This window comes from Corvus hawaiiensis, chromosome 5 (assembly GCF_020740725.1).
Source record: "Corvus hawaiiensis isolate bCorHaw1 chromosome 5, bCorHaw1.pri.cur, whole genome shotgun sequence".
NCBI lineage: Eukaryota > Metazoa > Chordata > Aves > Passeriformes > Corvidae > Corvus > Corvus hawaiiensis.
In genome coordinates, this window is record NC_063217.1 from 19,410,538 (window position 1) to 19,436,326 (window position 25,789).

At 37.4% G+C, this 25,789-nt stretch overlaps 1 protein-coding gene across 2 annotated transcripts in view; it reads left to right on the forward strand.

Annotated features, from left to right (window-relative positions):
- The window catches only part of RBPJ (recombination signal binding protein for immunoglobulin kappa J region), a 60,906-nt gene extending 37,373 nt beyond the window's left edge, over positions 1-23,533 (forward strand). For both annotated transcript variants that reach the window (XM_048304054.1, XM_048304055.1), the window contains exons 4-11: positions 5,411-5,576; positions 6,705-6,879; positions 8,380-8,517; positions 8,732-8,844; positions 10,959-11,099; positions 17,037-17,192; positions 17,942-18,045; positions 18,849-23,533. In XM_048304054.1, the coding sequence (XP_048160011.1) occupies positions 5,411-5,576; positions 6,705-6,879; positions 8,380-8,517; positions 8,732-8,844; positions 10,959-11,099; positions 17,037-17,192; positions 17,942-18,045; positions 18,849-19,164 (1,309 nt within the window). In that variant the 3' untranslated portion in view covers positions 19,165-23,533. The remainder of the gene's footprint in view (positions 1-5,410; positions 5,577-6,704; positions 6,880-8,379; positions 8,518-8,731; positions 8,845-10,958; positions 11,100-17,036; positions 17,193-17,941; positions 18,046-18,848) is intronic.
- The last annotated feature ends 2,256 nt before the right edge of the window (positions 23,534-25,789 follow it).

The window sequence follows — 25,789 nt, forward strand, 5'->3', positions numbered from 1 at the left end:
CTATAGAAACCTCTGATTGTTATCTTGTCTTTCAAGATTGTGTTTCAAGAGTTGCATAGTTAACTCATCACTGCAGATGAGTAAAGTGTATTACTCCCTAAAAATGAGGGGTGTGCCTGCAGATAAGAAAGTGACTTTCTAAACAGTGTATCTGTGACTTTGTTCTCCTGAGGCCAGAGCAGTTCATAAAGAACATTTTGCAAAGCTGTCCTGTGTATCATTATTCTGTAGGATAAATTGCATCAAAAGAAGAACATAAAAAGATAAAGTATGTAATTTTGATTATTAAAAGTTTCATTACTGTTTGGAAAACTTACAGAAGTGTTCTCAGTAATCCGGGGCAAAGCTTCAAATTGTTACTCGGTAATGGTTTCTGAAAGCTCCTGTGTGCATTTCATAGTATTGCCATAAAATCCTGTTGAATTCAATATATGTGTATACTTCACCTGGTGCTTTACTGTGGCACATATCTTACCTAGGCAGTGGTAATGTTTGGTAAACTGCTTGATAACTGGAGTTAGGCATTCTTTTACCACACTTTTTGAGGTGCAGTTCAGTGTCTTAGCACAGCTGCATTTGTTCATGCAGGGTATCTCAGATTCACCTCTTTAAGAATGGAAGCATGTCAAATGACTGTAAAGAACTTCAGAGCTTGGAAAAGAAGATCAGGAGTGAAAATAGTTGGTTGTTGGTTATCAAATAGTATGATGCTGAAATGATTGCTGTTGTGGTATGGGTATGAAATGAAAGTGTGGAATCAGTCACCAAATTGGTCAGGTTGGAAGGGGCCACAGGGGGACATCTGGTCCAACGTAGAACACATGGCACAGGATTGCAGCCAGATGGTTCTTAAATGTCTCCAGTGAGGGAGACTCCACAACCTCTCTGGTCAACCTGTTGCGTGTGTGGTCATTGCACAGTAAAAAAGTCCTTCCTCGTGTTCAAGTGGAACTTCTGTGCATTAGTTTCTGCCTGTTCCCTCTTGTCCTGTACGTACGAAGGTTTCATTTTTTCAGTTTAAATATTTTAGTTTTTCTTAAGCTTCAACATACCATGTAAACTGCCTCTGATACTGTTCTGCTAGTTCCCAGACTGTCAGCATCAGTAACGATGTCCTGTGGTTATCAGCATAAAGGAAGGTGCCAGTTATTAAATCCGTGGATCTATGTGTGGCCTAAGGTACTTAGTAAAACTGAAGGATGAATTATTATATTCCTTTTTTTTGTTTTTTGTTTTTTTTTTTTTTTTTTTTTTTTGTTTTTAAATTGTTTCTGCTATGTTTATAGCAGGTTGTGGCCTTTATTTCTTCATTTCTTATTCTGGAGTAAGCAAAATTAATAAAGTTTTAATGCTGCTTTATGCAACTGGACAGTCAAGTTTTCATCATTTTTACATTCACTGCCATTTCTGAAGTGAGTTGGTTTGCATACATCTTTTTTATAGAAAGAAACATATTTCATACCAATTTTTATGGAGAAACTTCCTGTTTTCCATGGGACTTCATTATGGCATAGATATACTCTGGTTAATTTTTGAACCTTAAAGAATTACTTAACTTGCATTACTTTTGTAGCTAGGAATTCAAGTTACAAAACAGATTCTTTCTTAAATTTGACATCTCTTGCAAGTAAATATAGAACTTAAAAAACCCCAAAAACATAGCTGAAATTCCACCTCTTGTTCCAGTCTTTATTTAAATCTTACTTGTCGCAAGATTGTGGAAAATACTTGCCATTAACAAACTTTGCATGTCATAATTAAAAGGTTAGCACGATAACTACCTTTTAGTGTTTTGATGAGGGTTACTAGATGGTGAACTACTCCATTAAAAACTCACTGTAGATGGTGCAGATCTCATGGAGTGTGGTCTGGGTTAATAGGCATCACAATAACACTATTCCAGGTGCATGGATACAGACTTTCTAGGTAAATTTGAGAGTTTTCAATACTTTTAACAGGAATGAAAGGAGTTGACTTTTTTGAGTCGATCCTTCTTACCAGCCTTGTACTTCACAAAATTAATGGTTTTTAGCTTAACAAAGAAGCCAGGAGGTAAGAAGCTCAGGGTTGGGCTTTAGTTGAATTTAAGACTTTGTGCCTGATGTTTCCTGTTGCATGACTGCCACCTTTCAAAGGCTTTCAGCTGATAAGAGACTCAGATGCTGTTTAGTCCTGATGAGTGTGGGTGTTTGGCTTATGCTTCTTGTATTTTTTTCCATATTTACCATTCACTGAGACTTCTTTCTTGAAAGTCTGAACAGTGTGAGCATTCAGCAGTTTAAAGGACTGAAGTGTTTTGGAATCCAAGGCATAGTTCATCAAAAAACTGTGAGCCAGACTGATTGTGCTGTTCAGAGTTCATACATGATCACTGGTGGTTAGCATGAGAATGCTGTAGCTGCATCTTGTTTTACAGCTGTGAGTGAAGGAGCTCCTATAACTTCTGATCAAATACTTCCCTTTGCTGTACTGAATGTGCCTGTGCTCTGGATAAAATTTGTTATTGAAAGCACAGCTTTTTTCCAGGGCTTACCCCTTGGCGCCACTGCTTCGTCCTTAGCACTGTAGTACCTAATGATTTTTCATTTGTTTGTTCTCACATTGAATTCTTTTGTGGATGTGGTTAATTTTTTCATCTCCTATGAAGGAAGATTGCTGAGCAGTTTCATTCTCAGAACAATGTGGGTAGTTGACAAACACACCTCCTGCTTGACTGTCTCGGAATTGACCAAGAGATACAAAGGAGAAATTTCCCTTCTAAAGTCACTCTGGAAATAAAATAACTAGCGAGTACATGCGAATTCTCCTGAAGGCAAAGACTTCTATAAGATGAACACAGGGATGACTTGGATGATCTGAAAAAGCAAACCTTTGTGACAGAAACCTGTGGTTTGAGGAGAGCGCTGAGTGCATCAGAACTAGGTAGAAGTAACACAGGCTGATCTTATTTCACTTCAAGCCCTTGCTTTCTGGCAAGTTTGGTTAGAGTTGCTTCTCTACTTGAAGTACCACATTTTTTCTGTATTGATTGGCCTGAATTGACTGAAGGAATATTGTTTTCTCCTTTGATTATCTGATTTAATATAGTGTTTCCAAAGTTCAAACCTGGTTCACTTTTTCTGTATTGGATAGAATATTCATAGCTAATCTCTTCTATACATGAGTTTCTGGAACTGTAAGTATGACGTTAGAAAGCCCCAAGACTGTAGTTGTCTATGCCTGAAGGCTGGGAAAAGAGGTAGATACATAAGAGAACCCATTCAAATTGTGAGTGTCCAGACCGTTTCTTCATGTTTGGAGTTTTAACCAAACTTAAAATTTTATCAGCTTTAAAAGTTTCTTTCTTTGTTCAGTAAGTTTTCAAAGCTTGTTCTCTGTGTTCTGATTTTAAGAGTGCTTTAATTGTTGTAGCTTGTTTTCTCTTCATCAGGGGGTTACACCTTGTTTTTTACAGGTCTTCATTGCCATCTAGTGGCTCTAGTTATTCAAAGGACTTGGTTTAGCATAAAGCTGGAATTAGAAAGGATATGAAAAAATTAGGGATTCTTTTCTTGTTTTCTAATGAGTAAGATAAATACAGAAGAGTACATGAGGAATAAAGGTAACTGTGTCATGGGCTTTATGGTGTAATATTACTTGGAATAGAAGGGATTTGTTGGATTTTTGGTTTGGTTTTGTTTGGTTTGGGCTTTTTTTAGCAAAGCCTTTGTTAATAAAGGTTGACACTAATTTTTAATCTATGTATAACTTCTTCATCAGGAATCACTTATAGCTGATGCAAATTAGTGGGATATATCCGTTAACACTGAAAGGATCTTGTATTGTCATTTCAGTTTGAGGATTCAGAAGCTGACTAGATACATGGTGTGCATTTTCTGGCAATCTCGGTTTGTTTCCAAAAGATCAACTCATGAATAAATGCATCTGTTACTTGAAAATTTCTTCCCCATAAAATTGCATTTTCTAACATTGGAGTCAGTTCATAATCCCCAATTGAAAAGTACTGTTTGTAGAGGACCAATACCACGATTCCCTGATCTGGGATGGAAAGCAGCGTAGGCCTCTCCTTTGCTCCCTGCAGTACTTGGGCACCATCATTGCCCTCACCAGCCTAATAAAAATGTGAGTCCTGCTTATCCTCTTGCTTCCTTTCCACTCACACGTGTGTGTGTGCGCGTGCGCATCCATTAATGGTGTTTAATAGAAGTAGGAATACCTTAGGATGGAAAAGAGCTTTCGGATCATCAAGACCAACCGGTGACCTGGCCTCTCTTGCCCAGGACTCCCACAGATACTTCAGAAACTGAATAATTTTATCCTCTGATAATTTTCCATGACTCGGAGCCTACAGTTCCATTCACCCCCCTGCCCTGACAGCTCCTGCTCACCACTGCAGCAGCCTGCGGGTGGCACAACTGGCTGCTGTCCCGGCATGGAGCCTGCTCCCCTTGCCTGGAATTCAGGTGTCCCAAGCCCAATTAAAAAAAATAAAAAGCAAAGCCAGAGAACCCTCACCTGTAAGGTAGGAGTCGTTGGGTTTTAGAAGTGGCAAGTTATAACACTACTCTCCAAATTGAAGTAAATAAAATATTACAAACTTTTTCATGTTCCCCTCCTTTACATGCCTCCTTAGCTGCCTCACAACTGGAGGTATTCATTCCACTTTATATCTTTGATCATAGTGAAATGATGATAAAAAACCAGCAGCTTGTTTGCTAGCTAAAGCCAAACCTTTTCAGGATTTGGGCTTTAACAATTTGCAGAAGCTTCAAGACCAATGCATTGTACTATAATGCTGAATTTAATTTTGAATGTATTGTTGTAAGTAACATCTAGACTGATTACAGTCAGTGCTGCTGAAAACTAGGCCTTATTTTTTACACATACTGATGAAGATATAAAATCGTCTGTTCCATTTAAAAACTTGGGAGAGATTTATGCATGGATGGAATCAACTCCCTCCTTGCTTATGACAAAACTCTAAATGTTTAGGAATTGTAGTCAGCAGTTGTCCATTAAATTAGTTTGTGGAACTGTTCTATGTGTATTAATTGCTCCATCATGTTAAGCACCTGCAAAAGCAAAAGACTGTAATAACTTTTGAGGCCTTTTTTTCCTTTCTTTCAGAATCTCTTTTTAAGGTAGAAAGCGTTTTATAGAGATGCAGACTATTACCTGACATACATTGAACAGGAAAGATTCTCAGTGACACTGCAGCTACTGCTGTTTTTCCTTGCTTTTTTCTTCTTTTTTTTCTTCTCTTTTTTAATTTGCATTTTAGAAAATCTTCAAGACAAATGAAGGGCATGCCTGTATAACCTCAAGTGCAGAGTGTGTAGGTGAAAGCATTGGGAACATATCAGTTTGTTTATCTGGAAAACTAATTCCATAATGTGTTCTTCATTTTCAGATTCTTTTGTCCTCCTCCATGTGTGTATCTCATGGGCAGTGGATGGAAGAAAAAAAAAGAGCAAATGGAGCGGGATGGTTGCACTGAGCAGGAATCACAACCATGCGCCTTTATTGGGATAGGAAACAGTGACCAAGAAATGCAGCAGCTGAACTTGGAAGGAAAGGTAGAAAAACTGTAATAAACCACTCAGATAACTGCAAAGGATGTTATAGCTACATGGTGCATGTTTCAAGGAATGCCCTTGCTTATTTTTGAAACCTTTTCTTGCACTCTAGGCATTGCATAATTGTTAAAAAAATCCCTCAAAAATACTTAGGACAATTGAAAAGTTGGATTTGGCTCATAGGGTCATAGCAAGGTTCCCTTTAATTTGTAGATTGTTAATGCAGAATCAGTAAATTGTTAGGTTTGGTAGTCATCAGTGGCTAACTAAAATATGGTTTCTGGCCCAAACTCTCTGTCCCCTTCCTTGGCTTGCATGAGTGGATAATCTGATCAAGGCAGTATCAAAACATCTGCTGCTAGAAATATTAAGTCCCTTTGCCTAAAAATACAACTGAAGTAGCATCTTAAAAATTGAGTAGATTATTTTTTACAGTGGTGTAAATTGCTTACCTTAAAAGATTTTTTAAAAATATATTTGTGATGACTTAAACAGTTGGAGTAGAACTAGCAGCAAAAGTGTTTATTTTCCCTCGTTGTTTCATTAAGCAGTATTTTATAGCTACGTAGTATTTTCAGCACAGTCTACTAGAAATGCTTCATAATGCTGAATAGGAAAAGAATAATTGAAGTTCCTTATGAGATTTTTTTTTTTTAATTCTGCTGTCGCCTAGCATAAACACTTAGCCAAAGGTAACTTCCTTGTGTTTCAAAACCCAATCATTTTCCATCCTTTCAAGAAAAGTTTAGTTCAACACATTTTCTGCACAGGCGGTTCCTTGTGCATGCCCAGTGTACTGTCTGTACAGCCCTAATCAAATGTAATTTTTAGTAGTGCTCTTGGCCCCTCGGGGGTGGCTTTGATACAGTTAGGGTCTCCAATCATGTTTTCCAGTTCAGGTGAGGGTATTTAGAATGATCATAGAGTAATGAGGTTGAGTGCAACACTTCACAAAGCTAAACAGTAGTCATAAAGAAATGCATATGGAAGAGATAGAAAAAACCAGTTTCTCATCTGTTTTAGAAACCTATTGTATTAGTTTTCCTAATTCATTCGTAATTAAATATGCATAGTTTATTGAACTGGGTTGACTTCAAAGAAGAAACCACAGTATATTTTCACCTACAGAATTATTGCACTGCCAAAACATTATACATATCAGACTCAGACAAGAGAAAGCACTTCATGTTATCGGTTAAAATGTTCTATGGCAATAGTGATGACATCGGTGTGTTCCTCAGTAAACGGATCAAAGTCATCTCCAAGCCTTCTAAAAAGAAACAGTCACTGAAAAATGCAGACTGTAAGTATTTCAGTTTTTTCCTTTATGTAGCAATTAATTTTGTTTCCTACTAATTTTTTGTTACGTATTCTAAGGTCTGACTACAAAGGAAATACAACGAAATTTTCAACTTTTGATTTTTAGCTGTATTTCAGAACTGTACACATCAGTGTGTTTTTAAATGTTCTCATATAAATAGGTTACCCTGTTGAGTTTTATGCAGTCACGGTTAATTATTTAGTAAATAAAAAAGGCCCACTCAAACCCCCATGTACTCTGAGGAATGAATTCATGTAGACAGATGTATAAAGAATGTTCTACCGCAGATTTCTAAGCTTTTGGATCTCTTTAACTGCCACAATCTGGTGCTTAGAATGTTTTGATCAGTATCAAAGAGATTGCTTTCAGATTGTGATAAATGTTATCCAAACTGCACTTCGTCACATCACAGCCACCTTCTTACTGTCTCATGCCATTTTCATGTTGTTATTATTTTTGTTTTGCATGGTTCATTTTAAGTAGTTGTTTAAGAAATCTGTATGGTGATATTTCACCCAGATTTATTTGCTGACCGTGTTTTTCAACTAATAATATCTCTGGTGCTACTGTATAATTGGGAACGTTTTTGCTTTTCCTCCAACGTTTTTTGCCTGCATACCACTGGAGCACCTCAAGAGATACCCTTTTTTTTTGTTTGTTTTTCTCTCTCTCTTCACTAGTGCTTTAAAAGGCTCTTCCATCTGTGTTGGGCTGGAACCCATTCACCTATGGAATGTGGATCTCGGGGCCGCTAGCTTGGCACATGACTAAAGGCAATCTGTTGCTGTGCAGTTCACGCCCGTGGGCTCAGAGTATGCACTGTTGAATTTGTATTCAGACAGATAGTTTTGATGGACAGTGAATATGAAACAAGCAATGTTCAATAGTAAATATGAACCAAGTAGAACAACATTCCCATTCTGATGGCAAAATTTTAATTGCTGTTTTTTTTTAGGGGAGCAAACTTTACATTTCTCTCTTTTGAATTATTAGTTAAGATCAGATCTGAGAACATTTCAAGTTGCATGGTTATAATTTGACATAGTTACATCTGTCTTCCTTTCAATTGCTTGTGATTGTAAGAATAATTTTTCTTTATATTTGAAATATTCTTCAAATGATTGCTGAAAGTTGTCTTAAGTACTTCACAAGGGCAAGCTAAAGCTTCTCCTTAAATAATCACTTGTTGGAGAACTATGAACAGTTTTCAGCTGGCAAGCACTGGCCCATTTGGCTAAGTGGCAAAATTCTGTGAGCTAGCATGCCTTTGGAGAACAGACACTATGTATGTTATTGCACTCATAACTTTAAGACTATTTTTGGTCTTTCACAAATATAAATATTTTCTAAATTAACCAGTATTTGATAATTATGTCTTGATTTCAAGTATTCTTCAGTTTATGTTATTTGTGACTTTTTTTTACTTTTCTATGTAATAATGAAGTAATTTTATAATCTCAAGTCTGTATGTGTTCCTTGCAGTATGTATTGCATCAGGGACAAAAGTGGCACTATTTAATAGACTTCGATCCCAAACAGTTAGCACCAGATATTTACACGTAGAAGGTGGTAATTTCCATGCCAGTTCACAGCAGTGGGGAGCGTTTTACATTCACCTCTGTAAGTAAAAGCAATTCTGTGAATTTTTTTTCACTCTTTTCTTCATCCTCACAAAAAAGCATCCTACATTTTTTCCTCCATATTAATTGCCCATATGCAGACTTGTTTTGTTACTGAGTATATATTTGATGTAATAGCATGATGTTAAATGTATCTCCTATCAAGAAAAACAGTGATTAAAACAACTAATTCTGAAAATTCCTGTTTCATGCAGTGGATGATGATGAATCAGAAGGAGAAGAATTCACAGTGAGAGATGGCTACATTCATTATGGGCAGACTGTCAAACTTGTATGCTCAGTTACTGGCATGGCACTCCCGAGACTGGTACAGTTTAATTTCTCCAATGCTGTAATTAATTTATAGATGGCAACTTAATGTAATTCCATAGCTGGGTTTGCAATGTTTACAGTTTTTGGCTTTGTGTGTTGCCTTTGGGTAATACATGTTTTATATGGAAAATGGCATTTATTTTAATGAAAGCATATTTTTGTATCTGCAGATTTTCTGTAAACAAAGAGCAACTTGTAAAATAAGCATAGGGAATTTTTCAGAATTCAAGCCTGCCAAAATCGGTTAATCTGTCTATTTTAAAAACAGTATTGTAGATTCCCCTGTTCCAAAATGCTTTAAATATTGATATCGATAGATGAGTAAAATATTAGTAGCCAGTAGGACTGTTCCATGTGTTGAGTTCCAGCACAGCTTTAAAAATGCTTGACTGATTTGAATCTAAAAGCACTTCTATGTACTCCTGAGGATACATGATATTAGTACCAGCTTGCAAAAACATTTTTTTCATATTTATTAATAATATTTAAGTCTGAAACATGGGAACTGCCTTTGGAATAATTAGTTAAGGTTTGTGAACAAAAAAAAAAAATTACTTCTGGATAAACAGTAATGGCTTTTGTAAATATGGTTAAGTGTAATTATAGATTTTTTTTTTCCTGTTTTATGCTCTTAATGCCAGCCTAAGTGGAATTTTATGGAATTAATAATCAACAGTGCTTCATATGAGATCTTCTGTGAAATTGTGGCTTGTCAGCCTATTATGAGCTTCATACAAGGCTCTGCTAATTCAACTTTAGGTAGAAGCCATCTTCAGAATGCGCCAATATAAAAACAGCCTTCCTGGAGTCAGGCTTTTGTTCCTCTTCCCAGACTTATTTTGCTAGGACTGTAATGAGAAATTCTCTCCCAATACCAAACTTGGCTAAAAAAAAAAGATAATAGCCTGCTCAGCGTACATGGTACAGAATAAAAATTTCACTGGGTTTTTTTTTGTTTCCCTTAAATCACATTGTTTGACAGTAAAATCCAGACCTGGTTACACTACTGATGTGGTTCAAGCACATGAAATGCAGTAAGAGGATGTCACTTTTTTGTGGGCTTCATGTTAATACTTTCTTATTGCTGAAAAGAGATGCCATCATTTATTATTCCAGAAACCTTATTTGTAAGTAGAAATAGATTAAAACAAATCAGGCTAAAGGTTCCTGTTTTGTTTGCCATTGGGAACATTTGTCATACTGCCTTACAGGACTGATGGAAGGTGATGCAATTAAAAGGTAACTTGCAGATATATTATAAGCAAATGCAAAGAACTTAGAAGAAAAAAGTTAACCTTTAAATTTATATTGCTAATAATACTCTTCATTATCATTAGATGTTGCAGAGGACATAGTTGGCTTCCTGATTGTCAGCTTAGAAATATTCAGGCACTTTGGCTGCTGCATCTAGTAGTGTTGCATAAAGCATTAAACTTCTTTCTAGGAGTTGAGTTAAAACTATGAGCTACAGATTTTCACTCTCTAAGGGAATAGCTTTTGACTTTTAGAAATAAATTGGTTAAACAGATCTGAATTAAGTCAGCAGATATTTTTTTTCACTGAGGTGCCAGATGTAAGGAACAGTTGTTCTTTGCAGTTGTCTTCAAGTAATATTTAATGACCAGCTGTTAAGATATGTTCTGATTGTTGTTTCCAAAACTCTACTTAAGGACATCTCAATATCTTTAGTTAATCCTTATTTTAATTATTCTCCTTCAGCAATCAGTTTGCCACAGAATGTTGTTGATCCTATCAGTGGTGAAAGCTGTAGAAGCATATTAATTACTAAGAATAGTAATTAGTGATTGAAGATACCAATATAATAATTGCTCTTTTACACTAGCAAATGGGACAAAAGCAGATTTTGCTGAAGCTTCAATTTTTTCCCCCCACTCCTTGAGCAAAAATAGATAAAATATCTATGCATGCAGCACATTGTAGTAGTACTGAGTGTGGCTTCAGTGTCATTCTTGTTTCAAAGGCACTAAGAACTATGAATCTAACGTTGGTATCAAAATGAGAAGCATGGAAATGTTAAAAAAAATACTTTTCACTTCCTTTACTGACTATATGTATGTCTTAAATATATATGTACAATTTTCATCACAGATAATTCGAAAAGTAGATAAACAAACGGCATTATTGGATGCAGATGATCCAGTATCACAGCTCCATAAATGTGCATTTTACCTTAAAGACACTGAGAGAATGTATTTGTGCCTTTCCCAGGAGAGAATAATCCAATTTCAAGTAAGTTGTTTAAAACTATTTCAACAGATGAGAAGCGTGGTTGCACGGTTTTCCCAAATACTCCCAAAGTATATATGAATGCCATTTTTGTAGTAGGTTTTGAATGTGAGTCTAATACTTTGTCTTGAAAAGAGAGGATGAAAAGCAACGAATTGTTATCTGTGCCTTTCCAAATCTGTTTTTCTTTCCTCATAATTTTCTTCCATGTCTGTCTGGAAAATGAATTCTGGTTTCTCCAATGGAGAAAAAGGAAACCCACTAGAAACTTGTGCATGTGATCATGATACTGTGGTTTAACATGTTGGTATATGCCAGTGGAGCTGCACCACTTATTTGTGTGTCCATTTCTAGGTTACAGCAAATAGGAAATGATACAGTTGATGATAGTATTGTTTCATTATGAACTCACTAGAGATGCCATGTGTTGCTCTTGGCTAAGAGTGTAAACATAGACAGCTGTGGTAGTTGCCCACAGTAACTTGAGAAGCCACAGAAATTTGATTCGTAAAGAATATAACTGTCTCAGAAATATTTTTTCTCCAGCCAGGTGGAGAAGAACATCGGGTTTTATGTCTCTTGTATGTACAGACATGCTTGTAGCACTTCTACATGGTAATTCCTAGCAGGCCAACAATGACCCTGAGATTGGTTCAGCTGGTCAGAGCATGGTGCTAAAAACAAGGTGGTGGGTTCAATCCCTGAACAGGGTCAGTCCTTACTTGAGTGGGACTTGATGACCCTTGTGGGTCTCTTCCAACTCAGAATATTCTATGACTCTGTGAAGACTTTGGCCAAGTTCAGGATTACCTAAGTATTGCAATTTTCTATAAATATTTTGGGGGCAGCTCAAGTAACAAAGGGTGTTGAGAGATAATGCTGTGCTCCAGGAAGATGGCCATGCTTGGGAAAGATTCAGGACTTCCTTAGATCAGCTGTACCTTCTTGAGTAAGAAAAGTAGAGATAGGAAATTAGAATCTAACATTTAAGATTTCCCTTAATTTAAGGGAAGGGACAGGAAGGCTTGGTAAAGACTCAGTTGAATTCTCTCCTGAATTGGGATAATGGAAAGAGAGTATGAGAAGCTTTGTTCCTATTTCAGTAACATATTCATGACCTGTGGTTCAGAAGGTACTAGATCTGTTGTTTCTACCCACTGCACACAGCAGAAATACGTATCTGTCAATATATATTCTTGTAAAGGAGAATGGACTATTAATGCCTTGAAATGGCTACCTGAAAACAGAGGCTGGACAAGAAAAAGAGAATAAAATCTGGTATTTATTTTAAGGGCCTTCAAAGGTACACCTTGGGAGTCAAAAGCCTCCAAGCAGCTCCACCCAAGATGGACCCTGGGTCATGAGTTTCTCACACTTTTATAAGTTTGGTCCATTTGCATATCAGGGTTAATTTTCCAATTATAATTTCAAGTAATGATGTAATTACCCCGAGTTTGCTCCCCCTGTCCAGAGGCTCAGTTTGCATATTTCAGGGCCTGGGACAGCAAGGTGTCCTTGACTTCAGGCCCCAGAGAGGATTTGTTATGTCTAACCTAAATGTGAGAACAGTAGCTAACAGGCTATATGAAGTGTCAGCGTTACATACTAGGCAATACAGGCTCTGAAAAATATAAAAGCTAAAACCTAAGGTATCACTATCATTTAGAAGAGAAAGCCTTGAAATGTGAATTACAATAACTCAGGATCAGCCTGCTATTTAATCATTCTCAGAGTACTGTATGGGAAGCGCTGAATGAAGAAGCAACTCCTGCTTTTCTGACAGCTGCCTTAGTTCAGCATCCTGGAATTGCCTGTGGAGCTATCAGGATGTCCTACCATATGACAGCTGGTGAGGGGTCAGTAGCTCTGACCGAGGAAGCTGTGACCGCTCCGGAGAGATGGTCCCAAAAGAGATCACCTTCCTGAGGCCCAGTGTCTTCCGTCAGCTGCTGGCCAGGAGGGCCCGTGCAGAAGCTGTCAGCTCTTTAGTGATTGTCAGCTCGTGATTCCAGCTCAGCTCTGCAGGGCAGCCTCCAGGCCAGACCAGGGAGAGACGAGAGGCCCGTGTAGCTGTTCCGCACGAGGCAGCTTTATTGGTTTGGCAAAGGGGAGCCAGGGACGAGCTCTCTCTGCCCTCACAGGGGCAGGGGGCTGGCTTTATAGGGATACAGGGGGTGGGTGTCAGAGGGTAAAGGCCAATGGGTTACAAAGGATCTGCATAGGGTCTCCCAGAGGATTCTGGGTTTGTCGTCTTCTCGCCGTAACTGAAGAGTAGCTCCCTTTCCAGGGGAGTTCTGCTGGGAGGTTTAGTCAGCCTCCTTATCTCAGCAGATGAACCTCCAGGGCGGGGGCTGGGCATACCCCACACTACCACACTTCAGTTTCAGCAGCACTCATGGAGCCCAGTCTAATAAGAGCTCTGAACTTTCCACATGGGTAGTAGTTAGATAAAAGGATAAGCCCCTGTCCTGAATCCTCTTTGTGGAGGAGGTAGCTGCTGCTTATACTTGTTGAATAAAATCTGGTAAATTGCACATCAGGCTGTTACCGTGCTTTGGTAGGTGAAATCACATTGGAAGATAAACTCAGCCAATGTCAGGAGAGAAATCCTGTTTTATCTGGGTTTTTTATTTTGGATCAGAAGACAAAGACCAGGGAAACAGCATGTGTATACTGTTCCTATAGTAGGAATCTAGACAAATTATGGTCACTGTTGAAAAAAAAACCAACCCAAAAACCCCCAACATAACCAAAACGACAATAACAACAACAACCCCCCAAAATCCTGAAACTTTGGGATGGCAAGTCTCTCTTTGGTAAATGGAAATAGCCCTATACAGAGACCATAGAGGCTTAAAGCAAAGAGGCTGTAAAAAAGTCTGCAGGTGAGCATGAACCTTGAAATTCAGTTGCTGAAGTACCACCCAGATCTCTCTTTCAAGACATGCGTGTGTTCTGGGGCACGGAGAAAGGATATAAATCATGCCTTACTGGATCAGAGCATGGTCCATGTCTGTGTCTAGTCTACCAGCAGCAATAGGAGTTGGTGCTTACAGGAAGCCGGTGGATCTGGGTGTGTTTCACAGTCCGGTGTGGTTGTACTCTGCCAGCATCCACACTTCTTGTACCAAGCATTGTTAAAGGCTGCATCCCTGACTCTTTTAGTGTCATTCTGTAATGTGTACATCGGTTTGATTAACTCAGAATGTGCAGATGTTCCTTTTCTTCAGTAATCTGTGTCAGAAAGTTCAAGAGGTTTCCTGTTCTCTGTGTAATAAACTTTTGCTGTATTTATTTTGAATGATGTAACAATTTCTGTGAGTGATTCCTTCTTCCAGTTTTGCAGTATTTAGTGAGCAACAGTTCTGCATTCACTTAGCCATCAACATCTTAATTTCTTCTCTCCTAATTGGAAAATCACGGTCTTCTCAATTTCTTCTCATGAGTTCAGCACTCCTTGGTGATTCTAATTGCCCTTTCTGTCCCTTCTCTTGTTTTTTGCTCTGACTTTTTTAGACAGGGAGACCACAACTGCACACAGTATTACAGAATTAGGTGAACAAAGGATTTACACCTTTGTAGTGTAAAGACAGCTTGTTCTCATCACTTTTATCTGCTGGTGTCCACCATGGTGTCGTCACTTGCAGCTGCCACCGCACATTGAGGTGGTGGTTTCAGAAAACCGTCAGTGGCAACCCTAGGATCCCAAGTTGTAACTTCTGTCTCCAGTTGAAGCCAGACAGTACATGAGGTACTAAGCGTGATGTTAAGCCATTTTAATCTTCCAGTGCCACCTGTTGAGAAAATTTAGTTAAAAAAGGGAAGGAAAGAAAAGGTGAGAAATGCCCCCGGAGCCCTATTTGGAAGTGACAAGGAAGAATGCTTCTCTACAAAGGGAATTGAAACCTTTCAAAGATTTCTGTAACAGAAGGAGTAATGTGTTACTGAAATGATTCTTGATGCAACAGGATTTTGAGAACAAATTCTGTGGCGTTTGCCTTCCACTTCATGGACTTAGGAAATCTGAAAAAAGTCAGTCAAGGATTTTTACAGGGTTGTTCATTTTTTCATATCCGTGGTTTTATTTGTTATGACTCAAAGTATATCATTCCATGCCAACAAGAATTGCAATCAGCCTATAGGAAAGGTGCCTTGCTTCAAAATAGTATACAGCAGTTCCTATATAATGGCTTCTCTTTTGAAGTTGGGTGTTGGAGAGGATGAAAGTTTAGTAAGAAAGTTTCACAGATACGTAGGCTTGGCAGAAAGATCTCTGAATGTAGAAACTGAGGAAACAGATAAAAATGAAAATAAGTTTTGATATAGAGTAAAAGATGTTTTGCTGAAACATTGACCACTGAATAACTGAGAAGGCAAAGGTTGGAGATGAGTTGGAAGGAGATTTTTATGAATAGGACAAAGGTATGTGACTACAAACAAAGACATGTTTTTCACCAAGTAAATAAGTCTCAAGAAGAGCAGAAGTAAATAGAAAACATGTTTTTACCAAAAAGAACTATTGCAGGCGAACAAGAAAGCAAGAAGAGAGGTCTGAGAATTTTCCACTGTAAGCTTAAATTGTAACTTACTTACTCTTGTGATTGGATAATAATGACTATAATATGGTGATGGTAGTAGCTATGATAGGCTATAGGCAAATGTTAAAGGTATTGTGTATGGTGCTTATTGGTTGTTATGTATTAAGATACTCAGCAAAGAAAAGTATCTAATGCTTTGTAACTTGAACAGAAAGGGGCTTCAGGTATGCCTACAGCTGGAGCTGGCAGCTGTAGGGCTGGCTCTGGATACCCGCTCCCTGAAATGCTGTAACTTCGCCTATGCAATAAACAGCTTTCAAGAGAGCCGCCTGAAGTCCAGACATCCTTTGTGAAACTTTCTCCTGTAGTTGGGCTAGTAATTCAGAAGCTCCATATGTTTCTGATGGAAGTATTATTTGGGTGTCTTGAGTTTGGAAAGATCTGTAGTTACTATCCATGTCACACACTTCCTTGCGAGCTGTTTTCGATGCTTTTTACATAATTATACCAGAACGAAGAGTCCACATGAAAATACAGCTTTGATTTTTAACATCTGGTCTGGACAATTCATGCTAATTGAAGTTTATATGCCACTTTGAAGAGTGAAGGTTACGGTTACATACCGATATATCCTTAAAACTTAATGGAGGGAAACAGAATCTAGCTGTTAGAATTTTTTTCTGTGCCAGTGTTTGACCTCTACACAAGTTTCTTATGAGTTGCTAGGTGGTGAAATTGTTCAGGGGCTTCTGTTGCCATAAAAAAATACTTGTCTGTGTATTTTCTGTGTATCTATCTATCTGTATATATATTTATACTAATTAGTAATATTTAGAGGGACACACTAGATGATCTTTAAGGTCCCTTCCAATGCAAGCCATTCTATGATTCCATTATTCTAATTTGCAAGGCTATCATTTCAGCTTCTCTCCTATGTCTTTGCACAAACACTGAAATATAAACTTGTGTTTTCCATCATTTTGTGGAGGGTGAAGAACTCTAAAAAGAAAAAAAGGCCCACTTCAGTCTTCAGCTGTTTTGGATGCTTTGTATTAATTAAAGATCTGTTTTAAAGCAGCTACTTCTAGTTGCTGTAGTTTTTTTATTGACACCTATTGAATAACATTAAAATTTTGAAAGTTGAACTAAAATAAAACTCAAACATAAGGTTGGAGAGGTGACAGTGTCCTAGGTGAGAGTTATGGTGTTCTCACAAATACTAGTTTTCTAGTAGTTTTTCTGAAATATGAAGGCTGTTTCTCTAGGCCATTTTTTAGAGGAAAACATAAAGAAATACGTTTTTTGAAATAACAGGCATTATTACTGGCTGAGTTGGTTTTTAGGTCTGTGACTTGACAAACATATCTACAGATCAGATTTAAAACTTTTCTTTCTCTCTAAGGCCACTCCATGCCCAAAAGAACCAAATAAAGAAATGATTAATGATGGAGCTTCTTGGACAATCATTAGCACAGACAAAGCAGAATATACATTTTATGAGGGGATGGGTCCAGTCCATGCTCCAGTGACACCTGTGCCTGTTGTAGAAAGTCTTCAAGTAAGTTTGTAGTTTGTTGTAATATACTGTTTTATGTGAGATCGTTTTTATCATAGTCATTTAACGTTCATGATACCCTTGTGAAATACTGTAGAAAAACAGTGTCAATAGCTTTATAAAGAATAAAATTACTTTGTTGTAATAATTTTTCTTACTCACATTTCAGAATACACAAGTCTATCCATTCTAGGAATAATACTAATATTGTTGTATACAGTAAGAATTTTATTTCTGAAAGTACTATGGTAGTGATATCCCTAGGATTTCTGTTTGATTATTTAGAAATTGTTTTTGACTCTTGCCAATTATAGATCAAAGAGAGCCTTACTAAAAAAACCCCCAGTACTTGGCAGAGGAAAAACTCCCCTAATACCTTCTCTGAAATATTTTGTTCTCTGTTTTCAAAGACTTGTTGACATCTATTCTAAGTGGCCATTATCAAAACTTCGAAATTCTTTCATAGTATCAAATTAATTGGCAGTATCTTTTGGACGTGTTACTTCTTTATATTTCAGTTGTGTAGATTGTGTGTGTGTTTTGGTTTTGTCCAGCTGATAGAAACAGTGTTGTTCAAAGTTCTTACCTGTATGTGAAGGTTTTGTTTGTGACTTTTTTTGGTTGGTGGGGTTTTTTTGTTTGTTGGGGTTTTTTGTTTGTTTATTTTTTCCTGAGGGGAGAGTGTTTATTTTCATTAATATATATATTTGGGGGGGATTTTTTTCTTCTTTTTCTGTTTGCTCCCTTTCCAGTTGAATGGTGGTGGGGATGTAGCGATGTTGGAACTTACAGGACAGAACTTCACTCCAAATTTACGTGTCTGGTTTGGGGATGTGGAAGCTGAAACCATGTACAGGTACAATATTTTTTATTACTTTTATGGTGTCTGTGTTCTACTGGGTGCTTTGAAGAGTCTGTGCTTGTGTACACACTCAGGTGTACACTTGTCAGTGCTGCAGAAAGGGGTCTGGGAGTACTGGTTGCCAGAGGCTCAGGATGAGTTAGCAATGTGCCCTGGCAGCAGGGAGGCCAGGTTGCATCTAGCTGGTGAAAAGAGGTGACTATTGCACTGCATTCAGCACTGGTGCAGCCTCACCACGAGCACTGCATGCAGTTCTGAGCCCCTCAGTTTATGAAGGATGTTCAGGTACTGACATGTGTCCAGAGAAGGGCAGCAAAGCTGGTGAAGGGCTGGAAGGCCCTAGGAGTTGCAGCTGAATATTTTGGGCTTGTCTAGTTTAGAAAAAAGAAGGTTGAGAGGTGATCTCATTGCTCTCTGCAGCTTCCTGAGGAGGGGAGGTAGAGAGGGAGGTGCTGAGCTCTGCTTCCTGCTGTCATGTGCCAGGACACATGGGAATGGTTCAGAGCTGCACCACAGAAGATTTAGACTGGACATAAGGCAACATTTCTTTACTGAGAAGGTGGTCAGATGCTAGAACGGGCTTCCTAGAAAGGTGGTTGATACCCCTAGCCTCTCTGTGTTTAAGCAAATAAAGGGCATTTGGCCTTAATAATATGATTGTAACTTTTGGTCAGCCCTGAAGTGGTCAGTGTGTGCACTAGTTGAATATTGTAGGTCCCTTCCAACTGAACTGTTCTGTTCTATTGTCTTCTTTCAACTTAAGTACATTGTGCTCAGTTGACTCTCCTGTTTTTCAGATGTGCAGAGAGCATGCTTTGTGTTGTTCCAGACATTTCTGCATTTCGAGAGGGTTGGAGGTGGGTCCGACAGCCAGTCCAGGTTCCAGTAACTTTGGTCCGTAACGATGGCATAATTTACTCCACCAGCCTTACCTTTACATACACACCGGAACCAGGGCCACGGCCACACTGCAGTGCTGCTGGAGCAATTCTCAGAGCCAACTCAAGCCTCATGGCTTCCAGTGAAACAAACACAAACAGTGAGGGAAGTTACACAAGCGTCAGCACAAACCCCACCAATGTCACATCATCTACAGCAACTGTAGTTTCCTAACTACTGTTGTTTGTCTGGACTTTAATTGACTTTTCGTGCTACATTCAAGAGAACTGAACAATTTTTGTGGTTTCATGGGAAAACACTTTCGCATTTTAGGTGATATGATTTGAACCTTGTTACCTGCAAGTGCTGATCTTAAAAACAGAAGCCACAATAAAAAAAAAACCAACATCCGAAACATAAGAACTTTATTGAAAATCTATTTTTCAGCTGTGTTTTTTTTAGTGGGCAAGAAACAAAAATGTGGCTGGGATACACGTTGAGCAAACTAGAAAACATGAACACAACATAGTTTTTATGGACCAAGGAACTTGTATAAGCTTTAGTATAAAAGGTACATTTTCACCATACCTTTTTTGTATCACAACATATAGTACACTTTTGTTACCAAATAGTTTATATTTTTTTTTTCCTCTGAGCTTTTGCTCTGAAGTATATTCAGGTTCCAAGCCTGACCATGCTTGTATAATCTAATTACCATACTCTTCCAGTTTTAAAAAAAATATATATTTTTGGTCTGTGGCTGGAACTGTTCCTTTTTTTAAACTGAAGTCTTGTGACTTTTTATGAACTGAAATTGTTTTTATTTCAGCAAGTAGAACCTTGTAAAGGCCAGCATATTTTTTTTAAGATTATATGAAGTCTGTGCAAAAGCTTTAAAAAATGCCTCTGCCTTGCCTGCAATACATGCAATGTATGTTAACTTTAGTGCTCTGTTTTCAGTCATTGTTAATAGTTATTTCTGTTTTTCTTTTTTAAATATGTATTTATAGTGATAATTCATGAGGTTCTAACATTACATGAGGTTTTTTTTCCTAAAAGTGGCATCTCAAGCAGTCATATTAATGATTGTTCATGTCACAGGCATATGTTGGTGTTTTTGAAGGGTTGTTACTGGGTTACTCCCCCTCTTCCTTGCTCAGTCATATTACATCTGAAAATGTTTCAGGATCTGTTCAGGTTTTTCTAATCTTGTACATAATTTGTATTAAGTGTAAGTTAAATGTTTTATTTCAAAAGTGGAATGTTCCCAATAACTTCATTTGGCAGCATGTCTTCTGTCTTGTTGGCATGTAACTGAAGTACCATGAGAAGTATGTGCTACAAATGGGATTGGTAGGTGATGCCCTTCATCACTTAAGAATCACAACGAGCATGTTTTTCTTCATACTGTTCAGTAAATTAGGCCAGGCTTTTGTGTAACACTTGTATTGAGAACGTGCTTTCATTGTGAAGTGATCATACAGTAATAACTAGAAGTAAATTTTATTACTTAGAAATGGGCAAATAGAAAATCATAAAAGCACTATGAAGATGTCAGCTCTTCCCATCCTTGTTTCCTATGGGTTTCCTTTTCCCTGCCAACAGCTTGTGCAACATTCAAGTCTTCTCTCCAGCATAAATTCAAGGCTCATTTGCACTTTGACTTTGTTGGTTGTTGCATTTGTATTTCATTTTGACTTTACCATATTTTGTCCCTCCTTGTAGACCTGCCTGCTTCATTTGTATTTGAAAGTATACCCCAGTAGTTCATTTGTAGTCCCAGAGCTAGGCATAGACTTGTAGGACAAGTTCTGACAGTGTGATCTTCCTCTTTAAAAGCCAAAATACAAATTTCTTGGTGTGTTCAGCCTTTTCTATACCCTGAAGCAAAAGTCACAACTGCTGTGTAAATGTGAACCTGTGGTTTCCTACAGTGCGTTGCTTACAAGCTTACCTGTTGACCATTTTCATAGGGTTTTTATTTCTGACCACTTATTCCAGTTTCAACATCCACCACCATTTTAAGGCATCATCTCTGCACCGTATCTGTGTACTCTGACGCTCCATTCTATTTGTTTGCTTTAGTGCTCCATTGTATGTGTGAAAACAATGTGTTTAAAGGAAGAAATTGGTTATAAAGCGTATTTAGCAGATAGTAAAATCAGTGCCACTCTCCTCTTAAAATGTGCTTGTATTCTACCACAGGCCTTCCTACTCCTTATTCTGTATTATGAAACGTGTTCCCGTGATGTAGTCGCGATGCTGGTTCCTAGCACTAGTGAATGCTGCCTCACCTCATCTCCATTTCAGTGACCAAGGGCAGGATTCATTGTGGCCTTATCTCTGTTTTAAACTGTTTACTGGCATTTACTTGCAAATCTGTTTACCTTTGTATGTGCTGTAAAATTTTGGTTTATTGTGTTGTGGCAGGAATCGTTTCACAATGTTTTTGTTAGAAGCACATAAATATCTTACAGTACAGCTTAGTTCAAGAGCCACAGATTTTCATCACTAATTAGACTGAGAATTAAAATAAACAAGATACATATATCAGATCTAGAGGGTATTCAAGAAACCATGATAGACACACAGCAGGCAAACCATAGCAAGCCTTTTAACCTTCAAAGACTATTTAAAATAGCTTTTCAGAACTTGACATGTGCTTTTATACTCATTATTTTAAATTTTTTATGTATAAATGCAATACTTTTTATATTCAGTTTCTTTACGTGCAGCAATTTTGCTCAATAGATATAATATCCCTTGACTTGTAAAGATTTAGCCTAATATCTGCTGTTCTACACACTACAGCCAAGTGGGTGAAAAAAGAGCCTATTCTGCTTACAAGACCATTTTAAACCACATTTTTTCATTTGGCTTGTGGCTCTCTTGTTACCAGTAGTTATTCTGTAGTACAGAAATGGTCTTCCAGGTCCTTACTGTTGTTAATACATGCAGTTGTTCAGACGTATTATCTTCCTGAACTTTTTTTCTGTGGGGTGATATTGTTACATATATTGGCCTTGTGAGCTGTTAATCAATTTTCATGATATTAACAATATCTCGAGATTTTGATAAAACTACTTATAGAATGTTTCAGTATGAAACTCTTATAACTGTTCAAGTCTAGCTGTTAAGTCTGCTGTTAATTCTGTATACATAGAAATTGAGTCTGTGTTCAGAATGTTGTTATAGTTCCAACTATAGGAAGAAAAAGCAAAGTGAGTGCTCTAATATAGCTATGCCTTTTCTTGTTTTCTGTTGTTTGGAACTGCGTTTCAGAATTCAACACTAGCGTAGTCTTTAATAACCTGCTGCTGATGTTTTTCCTAATTACTTGCCCTGAGGGCATCCCACAACTGTGTTAATAATGGTATTCTGTACTTGTTTTCATTGCACAGACTTATAAAATCAGAATGGTTACCTGAAAAGACATTAACTCAAGACATAAATTGATGAATTCCCCATACAGAAAATATTAATGCCAAGTGAAACAAATTATCTATTGGAAGTAAGCTACCCACTTGTGGATTAAATGACTCCATAGGGATGTCCATCTTGAAACTAAGATGTTCTTCAATTATTAACCATATTATTTACTTTCTTTCAAAAGCAGCTGTGTTTATGAGTACTGAACAAATGTGTATACTTTCCTGTGCCAGACTTTTGACTTTGTTTTCAAGCACTGTACTGTGGGATTGAGTGGCAGCTTTGTTAGAAAAAGAAGTATATTAGGGTTTCTACTTAACCCTTTTAGGACTGAACAATTTCTTCCCTTTAGAAGCTGTAAAATAAATGAGCAGTTCTAACTTCGTAAACATTCTGTCTATGTTCAGCACTGCATTTGCCCCATCTGGAGGTGCTATGCTAACGTCAGTTTTTAAAATCCTGTAGCATGTGTATACATTCAGTCTTAAAAGGGTTATTTTTACAAACTGTGCACCTGTAAAGTTTCTTAGCAATAAAGGTAGAAAAACGAGCAAGTTTTTACCATAATTTTGTAGAATGAATTGCTCAGTTCCATATTTCATCAAGAAAACCCCTGCAATATGGGCAGTTTTGAGGATTAAATAAAAGTGAAATGTAAACCACATAAAAGCGTTCTTGTCAAGTGTACTCTGTGCGTGTATGTGCATAAACTATCGGGTTTCATTTTTTTCTACAAGGCTAAAGATAAAATGCCATGTTGCTGTGACAAACATAATTGAACATCTGTATGATGATACAAAAGTACTTATGGTTTGAACAGGTGTTGAAACTTGCCACATTTTGTTGGTTTTTTTCAATGTTAACCAAGGAATATGGGTTTGGTTTTTTGTTTGTTTTGTTTGTTTTTTTCCCCCAAATGAACAGTGAGGTCGTCTATGGAACCAGAACAGCACAAAAGAAGACCAACCCTGGGAGTGAAAAGTCATCAGTACTTGTGAGGCTGTGCACACTGGACTCCACTTAAATGAGATATGGAATGTCCACCCAAAAATCTAAATTGGTTTCATTATTGCTTGTATTATTGCTGAAGTTAGATAAGAAACTGTTTTTTAATAATGTGTAAAAAAAAAAAGTTTCACTTTTTTATATAATTTATTAAATAAGAAGAAATGAACTGTGTTTAATTGTTTAACTTTAGCAACTTCATTATTGCAACTAGTGCACCTGACTCCTTTTAATCCTGTTCTTAGTTGCAGACTCTCTGACATTTCATTCCGTTGGTTGATAATTAAAGCTAGAAATTCAGTAAATTAGCTTATTTCTTGTTTTGACAGAATAGTAGGTCTGTAAGGAACAGCTAGAAATTATGCAGTCTCAGTTTGCAAGCACAAGTGACACAGTCACTTGAAGAAAGTTTTTGATATGGGAAGTGGACATGGCAGAAAAAGAATATAGAATAGCAGAAGCCTACCAGTACTAACTAGTTTTGTAGTAAACTGATAGAAGAACTACAAGGTTACTTGTAAGAAAGACTGTGAAAGGGCTAAAAGTGGTTGTTAAGTAAGGGAGGCAAGAATGACAACAAAAACAACAAAAAAATCCCTGGCTTTAAGGAAGGATTACAGACTTTTTTATTGAAACATCTGCAAAGGTGTTTGCCACTAAGACACATAAAATAGTCAGAAACTCAACAGTTGCAGAACTTCTGTTTTTTGAAACAGGGACAATATGGACATTACGTCTCAAAATTATTTCCAAGACCCTTCAGTCATTTTCTGAAATGATAAATTGATTCTTCTGGAACAGAGTGGAAATTAGATCTGAGGTTTTTGCAGAGAAAATGGTCACTTGCTGAACTTTAATGTTGGTATCATTGGAAGAAACTGCATGGGATGGTGCTGGTCTTAGAAGAAGAACTACAGATAGAAAAAAAATCTCTTTATCTAATAAGCCTTGGCAATTAGCTATATAAGTAGTACCAGTAATAAATCCTAGTAGGATCCAGAGAAGAAGATTAAAAGGAGAATGATGTGAAGTAACTGGGCTAGAGGAAAGGATGTAATATGTACCACTTCAGAACATTCGGAACTACCGAGCTGGGTCAAGTGGTTGGCCTTTCATAGTGCCCTGTTTAGATTGGAGTTGCATGCTGCTGAGCAGGGTAGAAAAAACTGTGTGCTTAGTTAGTGTCTCTGTAAAGGATATTTATTTCTGATAATCCAGTAGCACAAGCTTAGCGTTAGGCCAAAAGCATGAGGAGTTAGAGTCCATATTACTTAAAAATACTTTTGTATTGATATTCAACTTTAATGATGTATGCTGAAGAGAGAGAAGTTGAGGAAATCTTGATTCTTTGTAGAAGCAAACTTGTAAGTTATCTGAGAAAGTTCTGATAAAATCTTCTGAATTTGACATCTTTCAGGTTCTCTATCTCCTTCAAGTATGGAAAGGGATGGTTAAAAGTTGGATATTGTCTTTTCTGTGTGCTATTGCCTTTGTATTCTAGACTCAGTTCCCTTATTTTTCATGTGTACTTTTCCAGATCCTTAATTACATTTCAGTTTTTCTCAGAATGTATAAATTTTGCTGCATAATTTAGGAGAGGAGTTGGTGTTAAGTAACTTTCAAGACTACATGCTGCCATCTCTTGGTGCTGTTTCTACTGCTGGACTGTGGGGTGGGGAGTAAGAAATGTTAGTTTATTGTTTCTTAAGCTGCTTGTAGGTACCTGGAGTGGAAGGTTCTGTAGACCTGGCCTTAATGATCCACATTAGTTTAGGGTGGCACAGTTTAGAACCATGTAAAGTTTTCAATTCCTTGTCTGAATTTAGAAACCCTTTCCTTCTTATTTATCTTCTAATTATATTTTCTGCCATGTTGCCCCCTCATCTATGTTCATTGAAACCATCAGTCTTGTCTTTTGTTTTATTTGCTGATTTCTTCACTGGGAAAAGTTGTCTGTTTCCACCTCTGTGAATCCACATGGGTGCATTCACAGGCAAGATGGGACCTTGTGCTATTCGAGCTACTTCTGTGCCCTACCTCCATCTCCTCTTTCTACTTTGGCTTCTCCTGAGTGACTTGACTTTGAAGCCTTTGACATTTACAAGTAACTGATAGCAACTGCATTCATCTGTTCATTGCTATACCTGTACATTACAACATTTAAATAAATTGCCATCTACTGGTCATCCTTCAGAGAAGGAAGGATTTTGATACAGAATCTGCAGCCTTACAGATCATATTATCAGAATCCTTCCAAGAGCTTCATAGTTCTGTTTGGAGAATAACTTCAACAATTGTATAAAAGATAGAAGCACAGACCTAGAGATACTGTGTTTTCTACCTTAAAATTGTTTTACTAGCCAACTGGTGACAAACATAAAATTAGTTCTTAAAATCTCTTAAGTGAGTGTAATTCTGGTTTGAT